Raw genomic sequence first — 23766 nt, 5'->3', positions numbered from 1 at the left:
TTATTGCTGGATCACAATCCCTTGAAGACAATATAGCCCACAGCCCAGAGATGCTGTAAAATTTGACTGACCTGTCATCATGGGCAAAGAGAGAGCGGTGACAGTCCCCAAAATCCAAGCCCCAAATCTTCACATTCCTGTCAGCGGAGCCAGTTGCAATTAGAGTCCCATCCTACAGAGCAACAGAGAGGAAGGTGTGGGGGAACTGGCTGGCAGCCCCATGAAGAATTGCTGCTGAACCAACGACTAAGAACTGCTGAGTATACAGACACCTGGCTCCTGAAACATACTCCCCCCAACCCCTCCATCACCTCTCGCCAGGGTGGACCATGCCTGTGCTACTAGCACAGCCCACTGACAGCACCCTTCCTCTCTTCTGAACCTCTGCAGGCATTTAAGACCTTAGCTATATCTTGACATTTTTGGTTTCCAATAAGCCTCCTCCCAAGGACACCCCAGAACAAGATACAGCCCAAGAATGAACAGGCATGAGGAGGCTGCTCCACCTCAGCACCTGCTCTCTGCTCACACTATGAAAGAATTCAAGCTCCTCTCACAGAGTCAGTAACTTCAGCAGAGAGCAAGCTGTATCTCTTAGAGATGAGTGCAGGAAACCACCACAGCATTTTGATTTCCACTTGCTCACAGAATGCCCTGGTCAGTTCTGTCATGGCCACTACTCAGTGACCCTCCTGGTGAGCACAGAACTGCAGGATAAGGAGGGGCTTGCTGTGTCCCATTAAGAAACTGCTAAGTCAGAGCAAGGAGGTGACAAGAAAGCACTATCTTAGAGGCCTGGCTGCCAGCAGAGGTTCTTGCAGTCATTAGTATCATTGTAGTTCCACCTAACACACAGCCCTAATGATACTTACATAGGAGATGTCCATACACAGCACTGGCAGCTTGTGTCCATACAGAGAAAGGAAAAACTGAAGCAGAAGAAAGGTGTCTCAGTTAAGACATTCTGGGTAGAGATGTATGCAAATCTCAAGCTCCAGGCTAGCTCTGTTGTGCCTCAGGAGTGCTGTCTTTCTAGCGCTGCCCCACTTTCATTGTTAGCAGCAGGGCCATGATGGCAGAACTGAGGGTGGAAGTACTCAAGTGAACTAAGCTAACGCTGATGCTAATCGCTGCTCCCTATGGAGTTTCTCTCTCCTCTTCTTTGCCTATCAGTGCTGGTCTGTCTTGTGTCACTCCCTAACATTCATGTGCTAATAAACAACCCACAAAACCACAACACACTGATCACAAGGAAGATTCTCCTCTCCTAGGCTTTGCCTCTGCTACGCCCTATCTAAGGCCATGTGTGACACATCCGTCTTTACAGTGCCTTGCAGCTCTGGAGAACCACCATGCCCTCAGGGTTTAGAGTGAACCTTGCACATGCAGGTTCACAATACTTCCCAGGTGAAAAACTATCTTCTCCCCAGTGTTGGCCAGTCATGGTTCTGACAGGTTTGCTAGCAAACAGGCACCTGAAGTGGGATGCGTGGTCTCTTACTAGTGTCCCACAATACGTATTCCCAATCAGGCTACAACTGCATCAAACTCTGCACAGCCTGACAGCCCATTTGGTCATGTACCTTGAGTGTGTCAACATAGAAAACTTTCACAGTGCAATCCAGTAAGGAGACAGCCAGCAGCTTCTGGTTGGGGCTGTACCTCACACAGAGGACATCTTCATCCAGCTGCAAAACACGCACATGTTTCACAGAAAGCCTAGCAACAAGAAGAGAAAAACAATTGTTATCCCAAACAAACAAGTTGGGAAGAGATAAAAATACAACTCTCAGACTGCACCCTGGGAAAGCAAGTTAATTCTAACACACAAGCATTCCATTCCTCATTACAAGAAGACAGGCCTAGAAATAAGCACAGCACTGCAGGCTGATAAAATTCACTGCTAAATTTACTGCTGTCTGAGCTGGAGGACCATCCTTTGATTAGAAGCTACACTCCCACAAAAGCAAGGGATCAGAATATGGCAAGTGTCCTTGAAGTGGCTGAACAAAGCTCAGACCTTCACAAAACAGGACTGAGCTCACGCTCTTCTCCACATGTTCCACATACAAGTCATGGGCACTTGTTAGTGCACACTAAAGGCCAAAGCATCAGTAACAATGAATACTGCAGCTGAACGTAGTCTCAAAAGGTTTATTTTCTCACCTTTTCTGAATGCTGCTCTCATCCTTCACAAGCTCAAACTCCCAGAACTTGACACATTTATCAGCACCGCCTGTCACAAAGCCACGCTGCAGGGGAAAGCAAAAAAAAAAATCACCATATTTGAAACTAGTGTTGCTGTATTCCAGAGAAATTCTACAGCAAGGAACTGTCAACACACAAGGTGGCTTTTGAAATGTCCCACATTCCTACACTATTAATGAAGAAGTGGACACCACCAGGAGCACTTGCTATGGTTAGATCATGCACTACCCATTGGCTGAGCAACAACAACTGTTTCAAAAGCTCTGACGGGGACCTCAAAGACAAAGACTCCAAATGTTGAGATATGGACTGAAACTTTGGGCCTGAAAGCATTAATCTCAGCTGTAGGTAATGATGTCAGCTTGCCCGCAAAACACAAGCACCTTCTCACTCTTACCAGATCGCTCACACCACCACCCCACAAGCACAGCCTTCTAAAGGAGGAAGAGTTCAACATCATCCCTTTTACACTAATAACATGGGAAAAATCTATCCCCTACGTTTTAATCTGTAGGATAAATGAATCTCAGGCAGGTTTTTACTTGCTATGGTTTTGATTCCAACTAAAAACCACTCCAGCTTCTAGTGCAACATGAGAAAAGATAGGCGTATACAACAAGAAGTGGAAACTGAGAGAAACCAGTATGAACCTGAACTGTGGTAATAGAGCAAAATTGATACAAGGAGTATAAGACACAAATAGATTTCTACAGCTACAGCGGTTAGGCCAAGTAGAGTGAGTTAGGGAGGCTAGGATGAGAACTATTAAACAGCAATGCTCAGTAAGCATGGGTTCAGGAAACATTTATCATCTGTTGTGCTCAGGAAAAGAACAACATGTTCCATAATCACATTACAAAACAGTAATGAAAAACTGCTCCAAAAACTCACAAGGCTGTTAAAAAGCAGCTACCACCCATGTCAGATGTTAATAAATCAATGGTTCAGATTCCCCAAATCCAAGATTTTTACAGAGCAGAACAATGCAAAATCATAGAATAGTTTGGGTTGGAAAGGACCTTAAGATCATCCAGTTCCAACCCCCTGCTATAGGCAGGGACACTTCACCCTAGACCATGTCACCCAAGGCTTTGTCCATCCTGGGCTTGAACACTGCCAGGGATGGAGCATTCCCCACTTCTCTGGGCAACCTGTGTCAGCACCTCACCACCCTCAGCAAAGAACTTCTTCCTTGTATCTAACCTGGATTTCCCCTGTTTCAGTTTGAACCCATCACCCTTTATCCTATCCCTGCAGTCCCTGATGAAGAGAATTCTCTAAACTCTCAATTTCCATTCTCAGCAACTTTGGAAATATGGGCAGAAGAAACTAATGTAACACTATCATTCAGACAGAGTAAACAGGCAGGTCTGGTAACTGTGAAGATGGTCAACAGAACAAACAGGTAATTACGGTCTCCATCAAACAAAGAAAGGTAACTGAATATGGAAAAAAGAGCTTACGGAAAATTAACTTGTCGGGGATTAGCCTTTTCCTTAAGATCGAAAGAGTTAGTTAAGCCCTTGGATGGATCCCAAAGGGCATTTGGCACTGCTGTAATCCCTATTACACAATGCACCCAGATCCCGGGCCACCAGCAAAAAAATTACTACAGTAACTGAAAAAGCACAAGAACTAAGAGCCTGGAAAACACATCCTGCAGGAACAGGAGAAGTTCACCCTAATGACCATCAGCTAGATGGGAAGGGTGACTTGGTCATTCAAGACGAGTGCCACACAAAGGAAAAACCTCACTATGTTTAACAAGATCTTTAATCCAGCAGAGAAGCCGCAAACTAAACTGGTTCATCAGCCACCGCAGCAGGTTACAGGGGCTGAAGCTCTCCACAGGTAGAACACAAAGGGAACACAATACAGATCCACAAGGTCTGTATTGCTGCACACACAAATTCCACCAGGGAAGTCCAAGTGCTCTCAATCATGCAGAAGCCAGATTAGGCGATGAAGATGAGGCTCCACACAGCCCAGACTTACTGCCATGTGCCACACAGCTAGAGAGGTAGTTCAACAAACTGTGCCTGTATCCACAGCTTAAAGTTCTTAGAGACTACCAGCTGCATCCTCCACCTCCCAGGATGAAGGGATCCCATGCTCTCATCAGTAGTGCAAACGCAGGACAGGCTGTGCAACAGATGATCCTTAGAATGGTGGCTGAGTTACCTGGTCTGGTGAAAGAGCAATGGACCACACCGCCCCGTCGTGCGCATTAAGTGTCTCTGTCAGACTCCCAGAAGCCAGGTCATACAGCTGCAGCTTCCCTGTCTGGGAAGAAAGATATATCACAGAGGACTAATCAGTCCGTTGAGATGACACATGAGAGCTCCCAGTGGAAGAGTACTGCCACACATCTCGCTGGCAGACAGCTTCATTAGATGGCTGTTACACACAGATGTCCAAACTCCTGATTCCCATCAGTGACTTGCCAAAGCTATCCAGCTCAAAAAGCCACAAAAGCTACATAAAGAGTTTGGGAATAGAGCAGAACCTGACTTAAGAGAGGTTTTTACACCTAAACCAGAATGCTCCAGATAAAGAGATGCAATGTATTTTCTGTAAGGCTGCCTTCATGACATTTTTACAGCATATTTCCAGAGCTGACCAGTCTGGAAATGCCCAAGTCTGGAAATACATTATGAAAGCTGTTTCTGGAGTAGAAAAGCATACTGCTTACCTTGGTGCCAATGATGACCTGCCGATCTCCTGGGACAAAGAGCGAGCAGAGTGCATACTCACAGTCCATTGTCCGGATGCACTGCAAGGTCGCTCTGGAGATAAAGGCAAAGCCCAAAACCTCTTATCACACACACAGTCTGACCCACTGAGACATGCTCCACGGTGGCCTCTGCCCAGGGCTGTCTTTTCAGCTGGGGCCAGAAGATACACCACCACCATGCTATGACCCAAATGCTATCCAACATCACTAAGAACATTTTCCATAAAAACATGCCGTTACACAGTCCACCATCATGACTTCCTGCTGTTATGAGCAAGGACAGCTCCTGTCATTCAGGAGAGGAAGAAGAAGTATGACAGCATGCTCAAAGGAAATAGAGCTTGAAATCCACAGCACTCAGGAAACACTGGGACAACCCTCTAGATCAAAACAGCAGCTTACTCAGTCTAATACTAGATCCTTCTGATACAATGCCAAGAAACCCACATGTTCCCAAAAGAACAGGTAGTAGCTAGCTCAGGGTTAGTACCTCTTATTAAAATGGAAAAAAAGCAGCAAAATACAGTCTATACTGGACTGCTATATACGACCTCTGTGTTTAGGTATTTATCTTTCCATACCTGCTACTAAAACTTAGTCTCAGTGCTGCTTTACAGCAAGAAACTCCATGAGTTAATTATGGAGTTTTAGTTCCATAGCTTTTCAGTTTTCCTAAGAAGGAAAGAAGTCAAATAACTTTTTGTTTATTTCCTTTACTTCATTCACTATTTCATATTTCTCCATCAGCCCCTTATCACTGCCCATCTGAACACAGCATCCCCGAGTTCTGGGAGACTAAACTATAGGGCAGAGGGGAGTGACACAACTGATCTGCGTACCTGTTCCAAACCTTTACAGACTCTGCAGCTGCAGAGAGAATGGCAATGTTGTCAGAGCTGAAAGCCAACGTCCTGACATCACTACGGTGGCCTCCAATGGTTATCTTGGATGCATGGACAGCCTGTGGGACTTGTGCTGACAGGTTCAGGTTGTATGACTCAATGATGTTGTTCTGGAGCAGCAGAACAATCTTCAGCTCTCCTTTTGGAGAGAGAAACAAGTCAAATGACCTGTTAAATTAGACCAAAAAAAGAAAAAGAGCTGTACACAGGGGCAACAAGACAAAATGTAGGAGGGATCAAATATCAAGAACAACTGAAAAAGAGGAATATAGGCAGAGCGCATGCCACAAGCAAGTCCACACTAACTCACAGAGGTGTGCAAGAAGGGGACCATACTTGTGGAAGAGGTGTAAATGGATCGGAGATCATCACAGGCCTCTTCCCAGCTTCAAGCAGAACACATGTCAAGGAGTAAACTTCTACCTCTCCCTATACTGAGCTGTGCGCAGTTCTTCCCAAGTAGCTATACAGCCACAGCTCAGCCTCTACAACAGGCTTTCCACTCACTTGATTTTAGAAGAAGCTCTGATGTTAGTCAGTCGTTGAATCTCCTCCTGCAGGCTCAGCTCCACACTCTTTTCAGGCTCCTCTTCGGAGTTCTGTCTAGGAATGTCAGGTAATGGAGAAGAATGAAATAACCTAGCACAGCCAACACAAACTTAACAGAGACAGTGAATAACAAGAAAACCACTTAGCCTGTTGAGAACAACCACCCACTTACCCAGCAGGGCTAACTACGTTTTAAGAACAGGGTGAGACAGATCATGCTGGTATGCAGACTACTGAAGAGACAAACTCCCCTAAAAAAAAAGACTATCTCTTCTGGAACCAAAGCATTTGAAAAAGGCACGTTATAAAGACGGATGCAAAACAAAAAATGAATACAAAAGATGGCTCAATGTCTGACAAGGTGTCCCTGAGGGGTCAGTGTTGAGACTGATTCTGTTCAACATCTTTGCCGTCAACCTGGACAGTGGGACTGATGCACCCTCAGCAAGTTTGCCAATGACACCAATCTGTGCGGTTGGAGGGAAGGGATGGGATCCAGAGGGACCTTTACACACTTGAGACGTGGCCAATGCCAACCTCATGAAGTTCAACCAAGCCAAATGCAAGGTCCTACATCTGGGTCGGGGGCAATCCGAGGGACAGCTACAGGTTGGGCAGAGAAGAGATTCAGAGCAGCCCTGAGGAGGAGGACTTGAGGGTGATGGTTGATGAGAAACTTAACATGAGCTGGCTTCAGTGTGCGCTCCCAGCCCAGAAAGCCAAAAGTATCCTGGGCTGCATCAAAAGGAGCATGACCAGCAGGTCAAAGGAGGTGATCCTGTCCCTCTACACTGCTCTCATGAGACCCCACTTGCAGCACTGTGTGCAGTTCTGGTGTCCTCAACATAAGAAGGACATGGAGCTGTTGGAACAAGTTCAGAGGAGGCCACAAGGATGATCAGGGGCTGGAGCACCTCCCATAGGAAGACAGGCTGAGAAAGTTGGGGCTGTTCAGCCTGAAGAAGAGAAGACTGCGTGGAGACCTCATAGCAGCCTTCCAGTATCTGAAGGGGGCTTACAAGGGTGCTGGAGAAGGACTCTTCATCAGGGACTGCAGCGATAGGACAACGGGTGACGGCTTCAGACTTAAACAGGGGAAGTTCAGGTTAGATATAAGGAAGAAGTTCTTTACTGTGAGGGTGGGGAGCCCCTGGCACAGGTTGCCCAAAGACGTGGTAAATGCTCCATCCCTGGCAGTGTTCAAGGCCAGGTTGGACAGAGCCTTGGGCAACATGGTCTTTTGTGAGGTGTCCCTGCCCATGGCAGGGGGGTTGGAACTGAATGATCTTAATGTTCTTTCCAATCCAAACCATTCTACAATTCTAAAACAGACAACAGAGAGCTGTGATTGAGAGGGAGTTCAGCTTCTGCTCATGTCCTACCACTCATCCAAAGTCCTCAGCCATTGCCAAAATCCATCTCCAGATTTACATACCCTGTGCTTCAGTTTCTACCCTGGAGCCAGACCTCTTCCTAATGGCTGCTTTAAGGCCCCTGTTAAGTGCCAGGATACCCAGAAAGACACTAAACACAAATTAAACATTAAGAAAGCTCTCACCTGTATCTCTGCCTGCTGTAAAAGAGGAGATGAGGTAACAGAGTCACTCCGACTTCCCAGATAAAACTCTCATTCCTGTACATCCTATCAAGGACATTCTTTGATGCACCAAGCAGTGTAAATATGTATTATCAGGTAGAAGTGAGCAGCTCTGAAAAACCCATTTTATGTCAATTCAATCGCACGCATTAGCTTTCTTTGCAGGGAGGCATTTCCTTAGACTCTGGGAGTAGTATTGTTCAGACAAGCACTAAGGATGCACAGGAAGAGTGACCCCAGAACAGAACAGCTATCAGGGAGAGAACAAGTAGCTTGGAGTTCAACCACTGTGTCGTGCTGCTGAAAGGCTTTTCTAGCAATTCTCTGGAAACAGACAGCTTCCAAATACATGCAAAAGACTGCTTACTTGGCTTTTTTCTTTGCTTTCTTCATTTTCTTTTCCAATTTCTTCCGGATTTCCTCTTCAGAAAGGACAGAGAACACTTCCAGAACAGCACCTGTTCCCTAAAGACAGAGCAAATAAAGTCAGATGCATGCAAAGCCCTGGTCATACAGAAGTTAACCAAAGTTTCTACAAGCCTCATCTACAGCTTGATAGCAGAGCCCAAACTACTTACATGGCAGGCCAAAATCTTGCTCGTTCGGTCTGTGGCAAGAGTTACTACTCGGTCTCTCCCTTCCCGCATGATGGATCCAACTTTGCTGCACTTTACAAGGCGCTATAAGGAAAGAAGGAGAACAACTCTGGTCTGAAAGGTCAAGGGATCTTCTTAAACTCCGAAATCTACTGGCAAGCGAAGTCAAGAGGAAAAGGGGGAAATAAACCTACAGGGTCCTGGTAGAACAGCTAGCAAGGATAACCTAGGGACAAAACAAGCATTTTGTGAGCTCTGAGCTTGTCTCCTGAACTTTTGCTGCTTTTTAGCTGAAAATAATCATTGACAGGCTCAGTGGAAGAATTAAATGACTACAGCTTGCCAGTAAAGACAGAGCTAATTTTTTATGTACAACAGCAGCAGAGCTCAGTTCCTCTGTCAGAAGAGGCAGAGGTGGTGATAACAGAGACTCTTAAACAGATGACTGAAGGGAGGAAAATCTGCTGGAAAGGAAGTTGAAGAAGTATTTAACAAGGTCAGGTATCTACCATAACTAAATGCATTCTGAAATCTGAGCAGGACGCTGGAAAATTCTACTGGGAAGACAGTCAGTAAAGTCTTCACCAGCAGCACAAGTGGGAATGGCTTTCTGCAGTCAAATCTCATGCCGTATTTTGTTATGGTACAACTCTGACTGCTGCTGAGGAAGATGTCAAGAAGCAAAATAAGAATTATGACAACTTCCCTAGCAGGCTAAATATGACACTTGGGGTATAAACCCAACACAGAGAAGCAAAGTGTGATCAGCTCTAAAACTCCTCCTGGCTCTGCAAGCAGAACCATGAAAATGGGGTTAAGACACAATATCCCACAGACAACATGGAAAACAGCTTACTTCCTCAGGATGCTCATCCAGCTCTAGGGTCTCATCCTCTTCAGTGTTTTCTTGTGCTCCAGGTGAAGACCCTTTGCTTTTCTTGGATTCTGGCTCATCAGGGTCTTTTACCTGCTCATGGACAAAAAGAACATAAGGAATACCTTAAATCACAAGAGTGTTCTGGCTTCTGTCTCACATTTCATTTCCCTGGAGGAACAAGTGGCTAGTGTGCACTGCAACTAAGGAGTTGCCTATAGCATGTCTGCAGACACCAAACACTGTGTCCTCCCTGCCTTATGATCCACCCACAAGACCAACCTTCTCTAGCCATAAGCCAGAAGGCAGGAAGATCTGACACAAGATCTGGAAATCTTGTTCTGGAAGTGTTCATAGGTCCGCATGAAAGCTCAAAGCACAGAAAACAGCAAAGTCTATCCCTAGAGCAGCTTCTGAACCCCTCAAACAGCAAAGACATTCCTTTGGCTCAGTTTCCCAGAACAGCAACCAGATCTAACATGTTCCATTCCCATCTTAGTTCACAGACAAGCAGCTGGGCAAGGCTGTGAAGGGTTACAGGGGGAGTATCTTACCTCCTGGATATATGCGATATCCCACACCCTCAGCTCACTGTCCGCACTCCCAGTGACCAGACGCTTCTCTTCTGATATCAAGGCCATCCCCCAGACCTGTCCAGAGGCACAACATGAGGAACTGGCTTATGGCTCCTTTAACTATTGTAACAACAACAGAGCATCTTTAATTGATTTATTTAAACAGCAACCAACAGGAGACTGGATCTAGCCAGGACTTCCTCCAAGTACATCTGTACTGGAGTCACCCACAGCGTGTGGAAATTTTGGAAATTTCTCATTTGCTCATCCCTAAAGCCTAAAGACAAACAAAATATACCAAAGTGCCAGTTTACAACTCATGAGAGCAGGAAGAGAGCAAAGTGAGCCATGTGTGAGATGTCCCTCCTCAAGGCAGAGGGGTTGGAAGTAGATGATCTTAAGGTCGTTTAAAACCCAAACCATTCTGTGATTCTATGACATATAATCCTAAATCCCTCCAGCCCAACAGCTCTCCACACAACCTCTTTACCTCAGTACGGTGTCCAACCAGAGTTTTGAAGCAGTGCTGGGTGTCCAGATCCCACCATTTCACCAACGTGTCTTTGCCGCTAGTATAAAGAAGGAAAAACTCAAGACATAAGGAAAGACTGCCAGAGCTCACGTGCTTAGAAAAGTGGTAGAAACAAAAACAATCTAAACCATGCCACAACATCTCACAAAGCAGCTGCTCAGATGTTGAATTTTCAAGCTATGCAAGAACAAAGTATAGCAATACAAAGGTACTGCATAAAGGTATTTAGCTCACCACTGAAAACTGCTTCCTCCCCTGGATTCAGCCGCAAGCCCAAGTGTCACACAGCCTCCTTTCTCACTTATTTAGGGCAAGAACAATACTCTTCACTTAGGGTGAGAATGGTAAGTGCAAAGTCCTGATCAATTCTAAAGCTGCCTCTAAAACTTCCCCTCTACATTCTCAACCTGTGCCATTCCTGTGCATTCACTAGGCTACAAGAAAAGCAGATTCCTTCATTCTGAACAGCTCCTCCTAACAGAGAATTACAGCTCCTTAAGTCCTTCAAAGCCCCCGTAGGATTAGATCTTCCTTAAAAGACATTTCTGGCCATATTATGCTACTCCAATACTACAAGAACACCTCAGAAAAGTAATTTGAACATTTATATAGATTCTCTCAGTACACCTTACAATATTTAGTACTCTTTTTGGGGGGCTGTAACTTTGCTAGTGCCTATTTTGCTCCATTAGTTTCAACTAAACCAAAATATAAAGCTTGTTCCATTAGTAAGCTCCCTCAGGACAAGAAAAAGATCTGATTACAAGTGGTATTTATTGTTAATGCATCTCTTTTGTTACACAGTGTCCAAAGATACCTGTAAACTCAACATATGAAAGTATCACCAAAGAAAACTGTACACAAAGGACTGCAGTTAGCTCTTTGGGAGAAAAAAACCCAATATAAAGTAAATAAGCACCATTTTATTTCAAGAAAAGCAGGATCTCTGCTCTGTCAATAAAATAAATAGAGCAGATTTCTTTATCCCAATTTAGAATTAAGAACCATTTCTAAAGCTGGTCTGCAAGGACTTGAAATTGCATTAAAAAACAGACACCATCTACCAAACCAACAAAATACGACTTTTTCCATTGGAAACAACAAAAAAAGGCACAAGAAACTTGTTCTAATTTTACACTGAACTGATTTCTATTTAGCTATTAGGTGACTATTGATAAACAAATCATTGACTGGTATTTGAGTATCTTCTGTCAGCCATTTATTATTAAAGGGATAGTGTCACTAGCAGCTCATGTTGAATAACTGAAAACCAACTCAGAAAACCATCTCTCATCTTTTAATTAATTCCTATAATCCAGCTTACCAGGAGGCAATTTTTCTATCCTATGGCTGTATGAATTACACCTTCAGAAGGTAAGTCTGCTTAATTCTTCAAGATAAACAGCAAAAATTGCTATGTACATAATGAACATTTCAGTTCTGTGTGCCATATTTGTATTCAGGCATCAGACTTAAGAAATCTGTGGACATGGCAAAATCATACTCTAAAATACTGGTGGGTCTGAGATACCATGAGTTGAAAAGGTAAATACAAATGGCTGTAGCACCCAAGATGCCTAAATTGCAAGTAAAACCATGGCTGCTTTCCTGATCAACTACTACACTTAGCCTGGCTCACCTGGTGACCAGCAGGTTCTTCTCCTTCAATAAAAGGACTTGAGTGACAGCATCCTTGTGCCCTTTCAGCCGGTACAGACCACTCTCATTGATGACATCCCACACAATGATATCTGTATCCTGGAACAGATAGAGTGTCTCTAAGGGACTGACATTTGTCTCTGCAAAACACCTATCTCTGCTATGAGACACTACCTAGGAGCACGCTTTCTCCCTCTCAATTTGAATGTCAGGGATGATTAATGCAAGTGACATTTCTTCCCCAAAGGTGCATTCAGGCCAATAAATGCACCTCTGCCCCAGTTAAAAGCTGCTTTTACTATTCCTGACTCACAAGCTTCTTCACTTTAACAGATCTACTGGTACCCTATTCCTGCCCTGCAGCCTCAGTTGCTCTCCCAGTTCTATAGGCAGAGGCCACATAACCCACTTAAAATACCAAACATTTTAGAGCAGGTCAGCCTTCTCCATGGAGCATCTCTATGAAAGCGCTGTCCTCCAGACATGCAACCCTCACCTTTGAGCCAGATACCAGCCTGCCACCCAGATGGTCATACTGCATGGCTGTAACTGCAGCCTTGTGTCCATTGAAAGTGATAATCACTTCTCCACTTAGGAGGCTGAAGACACGGATGGATCCATCTTCATACCCAACAGCCAGGTGCAACCCATCTGGAGAGGGGCAGAGACAACTGACCTCCTGCTTAAGACCCTTGAGGATAACAACCTGCAATTTTTAGGAGACAAAACACATACAATACAGATAAATGACATGTTAGAGCCAGATACTTACACAGCACAAAGTATATACTGTACTCTTCTACTGAACTTCCAACTGAGCACTTCTGTCGCTTTAGAAGCTCATTTTTCCACTTCCTGCACCAAATACAGTGTCATTACCTCCATTTTACAAGGGAGACAGCAGCTAGAAGGGAAGTAATTTCTCATAATCAAACAGAAAACTGGCGCAGAATGAGTCCTGGAACTCCAAAGCCAAAACTTCTCCCCCTGCATTTTAAGTGCCAGAAAGCAAGTAACATTGCCCAAGTTTAAAGTCTGAAAGCTTCTTCCTGACCCATCACCTCTTGGTCTTTCTTAGGTACAGGACAGAGTTCTTTACCATAGGCTACACAGGAACTTGAGAAAGACAAAAACACCTCCAAAACAACATGCCAGCAGTCAACACTCTAGGGGCTGTAAAGCAAATCCTGAATTCAGTTTGCAGTGGACAGCAGTACTTACTATGATTTCAGAATCTGACAGGATGCAACATGTAGCAAAGTCCTTAACTTTACAGCTCACAAACACCTATGGGATACAACTTTTACAATGAAAGCCCAGTTCCAAAGCTGAAAACAAATTCCACAACATGTCTATTTCATCCCATAACTTTCTGGTCACCAGCTAAACAGGGAAAAGCTTTCCAGTCACTATAATTACACTTATTACAGTCACTGTAATTACAGTAATTACAGTCACATTAATTACACTTCTCCAACTGAGATACCAAAGGCAAATCTCAAAGAATCAACAATGAAATTCAACCAGGGCACACTCACACCACAAACAGAAGTTGAGGCTGTTCAGCCTGGAGAAGAGAAGCTATGTGGAAACATCAGAGCAGCTTCCAGTATCTGAAGGGGGCCTACAAGGATGCTGGAGAGGGACTCTTCATCAGAGACTGTAGTGATAGAACAAGGGGTGATGGGTTCAAACTGAAACAGGGGAAGCTCAGGTTAGATGTAAGGAGGAAGTTTACTGTAAGGGTGGTGAGGCGCTGGCACAGGCTGCCCAGGGAAGTTATGAATGCTCCATCCCTGGCAGTGTCCAAGGCCAGGTTGGACAGAGCCTTGGGTGACATGGTCTAGAGTGAGGAGTTCCTGTCCACGGCAGGAGGTTGAAACTAGATGATCTTAAGGTCCTTTCCAGCCCTAACTGTTCTGTGATTCTATGTGCTTAGACTACAGAAAAGGAGGATGGGGAAGATGTGGAGGTGGCGCTTCCCTTAAGCCCACTAGCACAAACACTTCTGCTTCGGGTGGCTCCAAAACGCCACGCATCACACGATTACCCCCCACACCCCCACGCCGCAGGTGGCTGCCCCTCATCAGCGTGTGTGTGTCCGCCCCACAAAACCGGGCCCCGCTCTCACCTTCTCTCCTTTCCGAGTGTCCCACACGAAGACGTGCTCGCAGGCCGGCACGGCTACGTAGCGGCCCCGCTCCCCGCGCAGCGCCACGAAGACCACATTACCCTTAGCGCTGCCCACCAGCCCAAAGAGCGCGGCCGGCCCGTACCGCAGGTACTGCCGGGTGAGGCCCATGGCGGTACCGGGCTGTAGCGGGAAGCGCCGGAAGGCGCTGAGGAACCCCGGCCGCAGCTAACGGCCACCACATGTACCGAGCCCGGAAGTGCTGTAAGGCAGGCGGAGACAACCCGCCCCGGAAGTGCCCGGAACCGGGCAGCTCTGCGGCGGGTGGGGGTGTGGGCGAACGGCTCTTCCCGGAAGCGGAAGCGTGCGGCGGCTGCTGCGCATTTCTGGGTGATGTCGCCGAGCCGGCGCCGACCGGGACCGTGTGGCCGGGTGGGGCTGGCGGCGGCGCGGCCTGCCTGTGAGTTGCGGCTGGTGATTCCGCGGTGGTAGGGGCCGGGTGGGACCGGAATGGGTCGAACCGGGACGGGAGGAAGCTGCTGTCCGCTCACCGGCTTGGTCCCAGCGGTGCAGGTTACCGCTGCCCTTATAGGGTGGAGGGGAGGTGGGAGAGCAGTTCAGTCCTCCGGGCAGGGGGCTGGATGCCGCTCGCAGCGCTTCGTTCCGCTTTCCGAGCCCGTCATCCCCTTAGGGTTCGGGTCCGCCGCTGGAGGTCCCGGGCGACGCGTGTAGGGGAACATCCAGGAGGCGCTGATGTGCGCCCCTCTTCTTGTGCCTCTTATCTCCTACTTGGGCCCCTGTTTTCGTCTGATCGTCAGAGGGAAGATGCTGTTAAAGATGAGCTTTTGGTTGGAGCCAGTCCAGCTGCTCTTACCTTCTTGCTCATTGCCTTTCTCCCCACTCTTCGTGGCAAAAATTTCGTGTAGATGCTCTTCATAGAATCGTGGAATGGTTTGGGTTGAAGGGACTTTAAAGCTCGCCCAGTTCCAATCCCCTGCCAAGCACAGGGCCACCTTCCACTAGAGCAGGCTGCTTCTAGCCCCATCCATCCTGGCCTTGAACTTATGGCTGTCTTTGTCCTAGAGGCAGCCTTTATTATGCCTCAGTTTGGGGTTGGATGTTTGGTTATTCAGGATGGTTTTCCATAGCTAGTGAATATACTTCATATTTCAGAATCATCCCTTGTGGATGCTGTCAATTATGAACCTGTAAAAAGGTTAAGTAGTAGGTGTGTATGTGGCAAACTGGAGTTACTTATGCAAGTATGTTTGTGCTGGCTTAATTCACTAGTATAGTTTAGTAGTTACAGTGAAAACATAGTAACCTTGGTGTTATGTCCTGGCAATTGAAAAGTATGTTTTGGTGAGTTTGAGTCTTAATCCAGCAAGCAGTATCATCTCTGACTTTAAAAAGGTCAAATGTTACAGTTGAGTTTGCAAGTTCATTTGACCAGCATTCATATCTACAGCGTTCCTCTCATTCTTGCAAACCCTATTTGAGTGAAGGGGTTTTGTCCGTAAGACCTATGCAACTGTAAGCCTTACTTGCAGTGCTTCAGAATTCACTGAGCTGTGAGAGTTGTATGATTTGGGAGGAGGAAGGAATGAGGTTTTCATTGCTTTGTTTGCAAGGCGGTTCTTTGTGTTTAGTGGTTTTGGGGGTTGTGGTGGTTTGGGAGGTCGTGTATGTTCTTTTGGGGTTCTTTGATTGGTTGATTGATTTATTTTGTTTTTTAAGTGTGACCCACAGCTAGACTGAAATCTGAAGGGATGGATTATACATAACCCTGCTACAGATTTGCTTTTTTCTTTTTATATAAAGAAATAATAATTTTCAGACTGAAGTCCTTTCTGCACTTCAATATATGTTTTCAGAGTTTTCAAAACACAAGATCACAAGCCAGTTGGACCAATTGATTAGAGAATGTGCTTTCATCTTGCACTACTGGAAAAGGTTTGTCTTACTGCAAGTATTTGCATTGCCTTTTTGAGAACAGATAACAAATCAGAGAGGGAGCAGTCGGGTGGGAAAACTGTTTCTGCTAGCTGTAATTGCACTGCAGCCTTGGGAAAGGTCTGGCTCCACAGGAATTATGTTTAGTGGACAGTTTGGTGATGTAATTTGATTTTCTTCCTTTAAAGCACCTGGAAGACTCCAGTGAGAATTGGAGTGTGAAAAGTTAGCAGAGGAAAGGAGTTGTTGTTTCCATTCCATGGATCCCTTGGGTGCTCCTTCCCAATTTGTGGATGTTGACAATCTGCCAGGCTGGACTGATGCCTATGAGGCTAAGCAGCTGGACTCTCACCAAAATCCTATTGAAAAAGCTCAAGTTGATATTAGGTCACCTTTTCCATACAGGAAAGACATCAATGCAAAAATAATTTTATGGTAAGTTCCATGTGGTTCTGGTGTGTTTGCCATCATTTCTCCATTTATTGCACGATCTTACTGCCTCCTATAACAATCACTGCTATAGAATAAAGCTTTAAACCCTGTTTTATTGAATGAAACATTACAGTTCTGGGAAGAAAATAATCTTTTTCTTCACTGTAGATATGCAAATCTGAGATTTTGCTCCACCATGGGTTATAAATTGCATGTTCATAAGCATTCCTTGATGCAGCAGACTGGAAGTGCACTTACTGCTGTCACACTGTAAGATTAATATCAAAACAGAATCGGGCATTTTGATATTTTTTTTTAAACTTTTTAAAAACGCTCTTGCTGTCTGATAGATTTTTGTTGTTGTTGTTGTTGTTGTTGGCTTTATTCTGAATTCACTTTTCTGGGTGAGATCAGTACCTCTTTTTCATGTGGTTCTTGTGGCTTTCTTTGGGCTCTTCCCCCCACCCCTCGCTCCATTGGGTGTTCTGTGTTTTTCTGCCAAAATCAATTGATAAAGTACAGTCTGCTGATGTGAACTTGCTCCATCAGTTTTTCTTTCCTGTAACTCAGGTGCTTGAACTTGCTCTGTAGAAGAGCAACTCTTTTAATCAGTGTGAAGAGAAAAGGATTTCTCAGGGATGCAGATTCAGGAATCAGCCTGAACCCATTTCTGGTTAATACGTGCCATGAAATGGATTTCTTGAACCTGATTAAGGGCTTCAGTGTAATAAATGTGTGCAATTTCAACAGTTATTTGAATCTCTCCCTGCATGTGGGAATCTTTATTTCTCTTCCTATGCTCTTTGACCCCAAATCCCTCATGGCTGCTGTTGTGACAGAAAGCAGGTCAGAGTTCTGCTACTCCATTGTCTGGTGCATCTCTGCTTTGTTTATCTTCTGCATGTTTGATCCTTGAACAGCAGGATAAACATGATCAAATTGCAAGGTCACAGTTTTGGAACAAAAGCAATGAAAACTTGTCTAGCTGCAGTGTCGTTCTAGATCCTCCGTGGTCTGAGGAAGAGCAGGAGCTCTGGTGCCCTTGATAGTGTGTATGCAAGCTGAAGAAAGTGCATGCAAAAAATCACTGAAGTTTTGAAAGCTGCATATCACAAGGACTGTCCTCTCCAAGTGTGAATATTTGGGTTTTTGTGGAACATATTACACTTCATCAGTTTAACATGCTGCTTTGCATATTCTGCTAGCTAAGCTGCCATACATACCACTAAAACGCTGTTTTTTCTACATGCATAAATAAGTTATTGTTGATTCTGTGAGATCTTAGGGAAATGACTGGTTGCATGCAGTATTCATCAGTAAAGGATGATTCTGCATGTCGGGGTCTTCTACACTCTGTAGGCATTGGAGTATTGTTAATGCTTTTCCTTTAACTTGGCTTTTCCTTGCTTGTTAGCACTTATTTGAGAATATCCTGCTTAATCTTACATTTGGCCTGCAATAAACTGTTCCCTTATTTCCTCAGGAAAGGCGATGTAGCATTGTTGAACTGTACAGCCATAGTAAATACCAGTAATGAGTCTCTCACTGATAAAAATCCAGTATCTGAAAGTATATTCATGCATGCTGGGCCTGACCTGAGGGATGAACTCCAGAAGCTCAAAGGTAAGTAACTGAAGACATTTGTATCTTATTGAATCCGTTGTCCTTGCATAGTACAAAGCATCAGGATTTTGGCGTAAAATAAAATCAGGTTATAGTGGTTTCCCCCTCTCCCCCCCCGACATCTGGTGTTAATGTGAACTAAATGGAGGAAACATATGCCAATCTAGACTCTTCTCTTTTTGCTGTTCAGGTTGCAGATCCTTGAAAGTGTGTGCCAGATATTCAAGTTGCTTGGCCATTGCTTTGTGCTACGGTTATTCCTGCTCTTATCTGAAGCCACTTTGAGTAGCTAGCTTATCAAAGCTTTCACTCGAGGCACCAGTGTTGTACATTCTCGTTTTTATCCTATTCAGTGTGTATACACTGTGGAAGACAGGAACTGAAGTTCATCACTGAAGAAATTAAGTGGGTTCTAGTATACACTTTGTGTATCCTCTTTCAGGATATTAATGTACACACACAGCCTCTCAGGAAATTGTAACAATAGGTGGATTGATAAAACACTGCATGTCGAAATAAAGTCTTAGTGACTACTTAAAATGTTCAGTTCATTTGCCTCTTCTGCACAACAAACTGCTTCCTTAGAAAGTTGCAGGACCATCCCTAATGGAAATCAAGAATGGGAATGGGTGAGGTTTGTTTGACCTGGTTTCTTTATTAACAGAATTTATGGCTGATAATGAGATTTACAAATACTCAGTTTTATTCCCAGTGCCTGTTAGATTAAGAGTTTCTTTATTTGTGTGTGAGGAACAAAGATTTTTTTTTTAGTTATCCAAGGTCATACAGAAGTCTAATTTAGCTTGCAGGTAGAAATTCAGATTTCTACCAACTATGGTACTGAGCTGTATTTTGAAACCCAGCTGACCTCTGAATAGTACTGCTGATTCTCCTGGGTAACAGCCCTAACCTTACCATGTAGTAACAAAATGGATAGAAGAGCACTAATATTTCTAATACAGTCTCTCAGTAGGTTAAACTACAATTGAATAGCCATCCTGTGGTTTTAATGAAAATCATGTTTTGCTGATTTAGCTTGCTTTTTGTGAGTAACCTGGAAGTAAAGCAAGAAGAAAAAGTAACCATTTCATAGGGGAGGGAAACGTCAGTTTGTCCTTTGGGTGGAAACAACTGTTAAAATACCGTAGGTGTTACAGAATAGTTAGGATCCTGCTATGTATGCCAGAATTCTTCTAAAATAAACTTGGGTCCCTTGTGTGCTCTGTGAGGTAGGAAGAGAGGGGTAACGTTTCAAAGCATCCTTAAAATTTGAGATCTGTCAGCTGTCAATGGAGTTATTTGTGAAAGTTGGCTTAGCTTCCTAAATTTTTACCATGCTGAGTTACGCATATTTTTGCATCCTCTACCCCGTGAAGGCACTGAACTCTTCTCTCTGTAACGCATTCTGCAGGTTCATGACTCCCTATACATGATAGTTTTGTTTTAATCCTGTGACAAGATCTTTTCGGAAATCAATTCTGTGACCCTCCACTGGCGTGTTGTGCGAGGGAGGAAAGACAGGCTGGGTTACAGCTTTGACTTTTGTATACCTTTAGTGTGTTTGTCACAATAGTGGAAGTGGAAGGCAACTTAGTTAAGAAATTAGTTTGATTCTTTTGTCACCTCTACCTCCTTTTTGCATTATTTCCCATTTAACCTTGAACTTTTTTCATAGGAGAATGTTTTGTTGAAGAAATGGACATGTATGGTCTCTGCTCTAAAGCTAAAAATGGGTGCACCCAGTAAAATGGATGCAATGGTGATTTTCAGCTTGTGCTCTCCTGCTTTATTCCTACTGCTTGATATATATTCATGTTTCATAGATGCCAAGAAAAATCATGGTATTAAAGTTTGTGACGTGCTGACCTTTCAAAGGCCTGTGCTTTCTTTTTAAGGCTCAGCTAACCTGTGCATTCCTGGGAACAGTACGTAGTTTTGATTAACACAGAAATACTGCAGCCAGGGGGCCAGGCTTGCCAATGAAGTGCTATTGATATATGTGCGCCTATCAACACATACTTGTTGCAGTCTAATAAGGACGTTCTGTAACAGCAATGCACAGTAGTCTTCCAACTCTAGTGAGACTTTTTCCCATTGCGCACTTTACATAGGGGATTCAGACTTTCCATTTTAAACTTGGAGAGAAGCTGTTCTAATATTTGAAATCTCTTCAGATTAAAAAGAATACTGACTTTGTTGATAATTTTGCCACAGACCTTGATCTGTGCAGCTTGTTCTACTAGCTCACCTCATACTGTATCTTAAAAGAGGAATAATACTTGCTGTTGATTTTAGTTTTAGAAAAGGCAGAAGGCATTGGGATGTACTAAGTGTATGTAAGTCTAGTTAGAGATTACTGATGCTGCATCTGGTTGTCTGAATTTATTAGTTTCTCTACTGAACTCACAACTCCATCTCAATCAAACTTGCTTCTTTTTTTCTCACAAGTCACTTTTTCCAGCAGGCCTTTGCTTGCTCTTTTCAAGCTGTGTGACTTGGATGGACCACAGATGATGTATTGAGTATTTCAGGTTTAGCTTCTACTTTTTCCATATTGTGCTTATTTAGTTGCTCCCTTGAGCTGATATATCTTGGAGGATGTGCAGAAGAGGATTCTTAGTTTTAGTATGCTGTTATATTCCTTCTGATTAGCCCAGAAGGTGGAGATCTATAGCAGCTAACAATGTGATTTATTGGATCAAAAAGTTTACAAGATGTTGGGTTAAAAGCAGCATGTTATTGCCATTAAGAAGTCATGCTTAAAGTTTTGAGTCAGAGAGATTTTCAACCTGGAATGTCTCTTGCCATAAAATATGCTTTCATATGCACACTGATAGCCTGCCTGAGTACCACAAAGAACAGAGCGGAGTGAGGGAGGTGAACACTCCTGTTCAGTGGGCACCTTCGTGATTGATTTAAGCCAAGCTACTGCAATGCTGCTGCCAGAAAGGTGGTCACAGCCACTTGTTCACATCTCATTCCTTTTCATGGGCACTGATACCTTAACCTATAAGATCAGGTTAAAAGCTGATCCAGTGAAAATACTAGTTTTCAGTCAGATCAGAGACTGAAGTGCGGCTGTACAAGCAGAAGGAAGACGGTGGAAAATACTTGTCTTTGAAGATAGGGAGAGACTAGAAGTACTTCTTCAGCTGTCCAGAACTGAAGTGGACTAGATTTGGGTGAAGAAGGGGAGAGTTAGTAGGCTTTTCTTCCAGGTGCCAAAATAAAAAGAGACTTCAAAAACAGATAGAAAAAAACCCATAGCTGTTACTGGATTTTTCATTATCAAAAATGTATTGACATGCTGAAGGAAGTAGAGGGGTCTATGGATGTCATCAGAAGTTCTGACAAACAGGTTTCCCTTGTAAAAAATTACAGGACTTATGTATGAGTAACTTTCAGGGAATAGCCAAAGAGCAGTCAAAACCACAAGCAATAAATGATCCTAGAGTATATAACTGGAGGGTGCTGTGAATGGAACAATTAAATGTGTGGCTTGAATTTCCCTGCCTGGAGACTAGTCTGTCAAGAAAGTATGATCTCCATGAGAATCATTCTTCTGCCTTGTGGACATGAAGAAACTTGCAAAACAAAGCAAGCTACCTTGTACTGGGAGCATAGATGGAACAAGTGCTTGGTCTATTAATGTATTAATATATTAATAGATCTGCAAACAGCTGGTGAGTTTGATTGAAGAGACTTTTAGTGCTTTTATCCAAAAAGCAGTCTCCCCAAACCAAAGACTTAAAGCTGATTGTATAGCATATTTGTGCATCAGTTCTCTTCACGTTGTTAAATAATCTCTCCCTTTGGCTCTGTATATAGCATGGTAAATACTGCAATGAAAACAGCCTTTCTGGCAGTTTCTGGTTTGTCTGTATATGCATAATTTTAAAATTGAGAGGAATGAGTACAGCTCTTTCCACCTCAACCTGACTAGGTGATACTAAGCAGCTGATACAAGGTAGAATGCTGTCCTTAATATTTGATGTCTAAAACACTGACTTCAATTGTTGTCCGACTCTGGAGGAAGTCAAGGGCTTGAATGCTTCTAGCTTTGTTATCATGATGTTGGCATTTATCCTTGTGTTTATTTGTTTCAGGGTGCAGGACAGGCGAGGCTAAACTCACCAAAGGCTTTAATTTGGCTGCACGTTTTATCATTCACACAGTGGGACCCAAATACAAAAGCCGGTATCGCACAGCAGCCGAGAGCTCTCTATACAGCTGCTACCGGAATGTCCTGCAGCTTGCCAAGTAAGCATGCAACAACTTCCAGGAGGGTCTGCACAGCTGTTCTAGTTATTCAGGTCTGCACAGAGGCCAAATGTCTGTGAATATCTTCTCATACATACTGGATTGGGTTAAGGACATGAGAACATTAGTGTGTTCATGGTCTACTTCACGCCTTTTGTCAAAATGTGTAGAGAGATCTGAGCTGGTTCGGATCCTGAAACAGTGTAGCTAGAGCTGTGTAGTAGTCAGTTACTCTGAGGAGAGGTGGCATTGGTAAGTGTGTTGGGTTTCATGCTGTGAAAAACTTTAAATGAGCTTTCTCAAGCAGCAACTTCATGTGTCTCTGCAGCCACATGGATATACCCATAGGCAGATCTGACTGCTGTATCAGTTCATATATTTGGCCTTTCTGCCTCTGTTCATCAGCCATCTAAAACTCTTGAGTCAGGGTACAAGTTTATTTCTGAATCATAGACTCATAGAATAGTTAAGGTTGGAAAGGACCTTAAGATCATCCAATTCCAACCCCCCTGTCAGGGGCAGGGACACCTCCCACTAAACCATGCCACCCAAGGCTCTGTCCAACCTGGCCCTGAACATCACCAAGGATGGAGCGTTCACCACTTCCCTGGGCAACCCATTCCAGTGCCTCACCACCCTAACAGTAAAGAATTTCTTCCTTATATCCAATCTAAACTTCCCCTGTTTAAGTTTTAACCCATTACCCCTTGTCCTCTCACTGCAGTTGGTGGGGATTTTAGCTTTTCCTGTTTCATCTGTGGTGTTTTTTACTTCCTCTTAGCTAATGGGTCTTTTTCTTTCTGTTTATCTCTGCTCTTTCCTGTATTCTGGTCTTTTCCTGTGACAGCTACTGTAATGGTAGCAGTTACAAAAAATACCTGAACAAGAGCAGTGTCAGAAAACCTACCTAACAATTTCTTAAGGTTTGGAAGATCAGTTCTTTCAAATCTACCCCATGTGTTACAGTACAATAGTAATGATTTCATAATCAAGATTACAGCTAAGGTTTCTAGTATGTGCCAGTTCTGTTCTGCTTCAGAAGTAACAAGCGAAGTCAGGCCTGGATTGAAACATGTTATAAACAGTCTAAAGTTTCTAGTAATTCTGCTTACTGAATTCTTTCTGTCAATCTATTCTCTAG

The 23766-nt window shown here is 44.0% G+C and overlaps 2 protein-coding genes across 7 annotated transcripts in view; one reads left to right on the top strand and one right to left on the bottom strand.

Moving 5' to 3' along the window:
- WDR3 (WD repeat domain 3) overlaps window positions 1–14693 on the bottom strand; it is a 24142-nt gene extending 9449 nt beyond the window's left edge. For both annotated transcript variants that reach the window (XM_080613025.1, XM_080613026.1), the window contains exons 1-16: window positions 14358–14693; window positions 12723–12932; window positions 12207–12325; window positions 10526–10604; window positions 10015–10110; window positions 9443–9553; window positions 8569–8670; window positions 8358–8455; window positions 6352–6447; window positions 5782–6012; window positions 4901–4994; window positions 4390–4491; window positions 2167–2252; window positions 1584–1719; window positions 873–929; window positions 72–172 (exon numbers count right to left, since the gene is read on the bottom strand). In XM_080613025.1, coding sequence (XP_080469151.1) covers window positions 72–172; window positions 873–929; window positions 1584–1719; window positions 2167–2252; window positions 4390–4491; window positions 4901–4994; window positions 5782–6012; window positions 6352–6447; window positions 8358–8455; window positions 8569–8670; window positions 9443–9553; window positions 10015–10110; window positions 10526–10604; window positions 12207–12325; window positions 12723–12932; window positions 14358–14528 — 1889 coding nt within the window. In that variant the 5' untranslated portion in view covers window positions 14529–14693. The remainder of the gene's footprint in view (window positions 1–71; window positions 173–872; window positions 930–1583; window positions 1720–2166; window positions 2253–4389; window positions 4492–4900; window positions 4995–5781; window positions 6013–6351; window positions 6448–8357; window positions 8456–8568; window positions 8671–9442; window positions 9554–10014; window positions 10111–10525; window positions 10605–12206; window positions 12326–12722; window positions 12933–14357) is intronic.
- GDAP2 (ganglioside induced differentiation associated protein 2) overlaps window positions 14688–23766 on the top strand; it is a 25081-nt gene continuing 16002 nt past the window's right edge. The window contains exons 1-5 of one of the 5 annotated variants that reach the window (XM_080613027.1): window positions 14688–14817; window positions 16232–16310; window positions 16499–16745; window positions 18226–18365; window positions 22472–22625. In XM_080613027.1, the coding sequence (XP_080469153.1) occupies window positions 16570–16745; window positions 18226–18365; window positions 22472–22625 (470 nt within the window). In that variant the 5' untranslated portion in view covers window positions 14688–14817; window positions 16232–16310; window positions 16499–16569. Of the gene's footprint in view, window positions 14818–16094; window positions 16311–16498; window positions 16746–18225; window positions 18366–22471; window positions 22626–23766 lie in introns of those variants that run through there. The other 4 variants (XM_080613029.1, XM_080613031.1, XM_080613028.1 and 1 more) reach the window with 4 other exon arrangements.

The sequence above is a fragment of the Psittacula echo genome, assembly GCF_963264785.1.
Source record: "Psittacula echo genome assembly, chromosome: 3".
Lineage (NCBI taxonomy): Eukaryota > Metazoa > Chordata > Aves > Psittaciformes > Psittacidae > Psittacula > Psittacula echo.
This window is presented reverse-complemented; position numbering and strand designations above follow the sequence as displayed.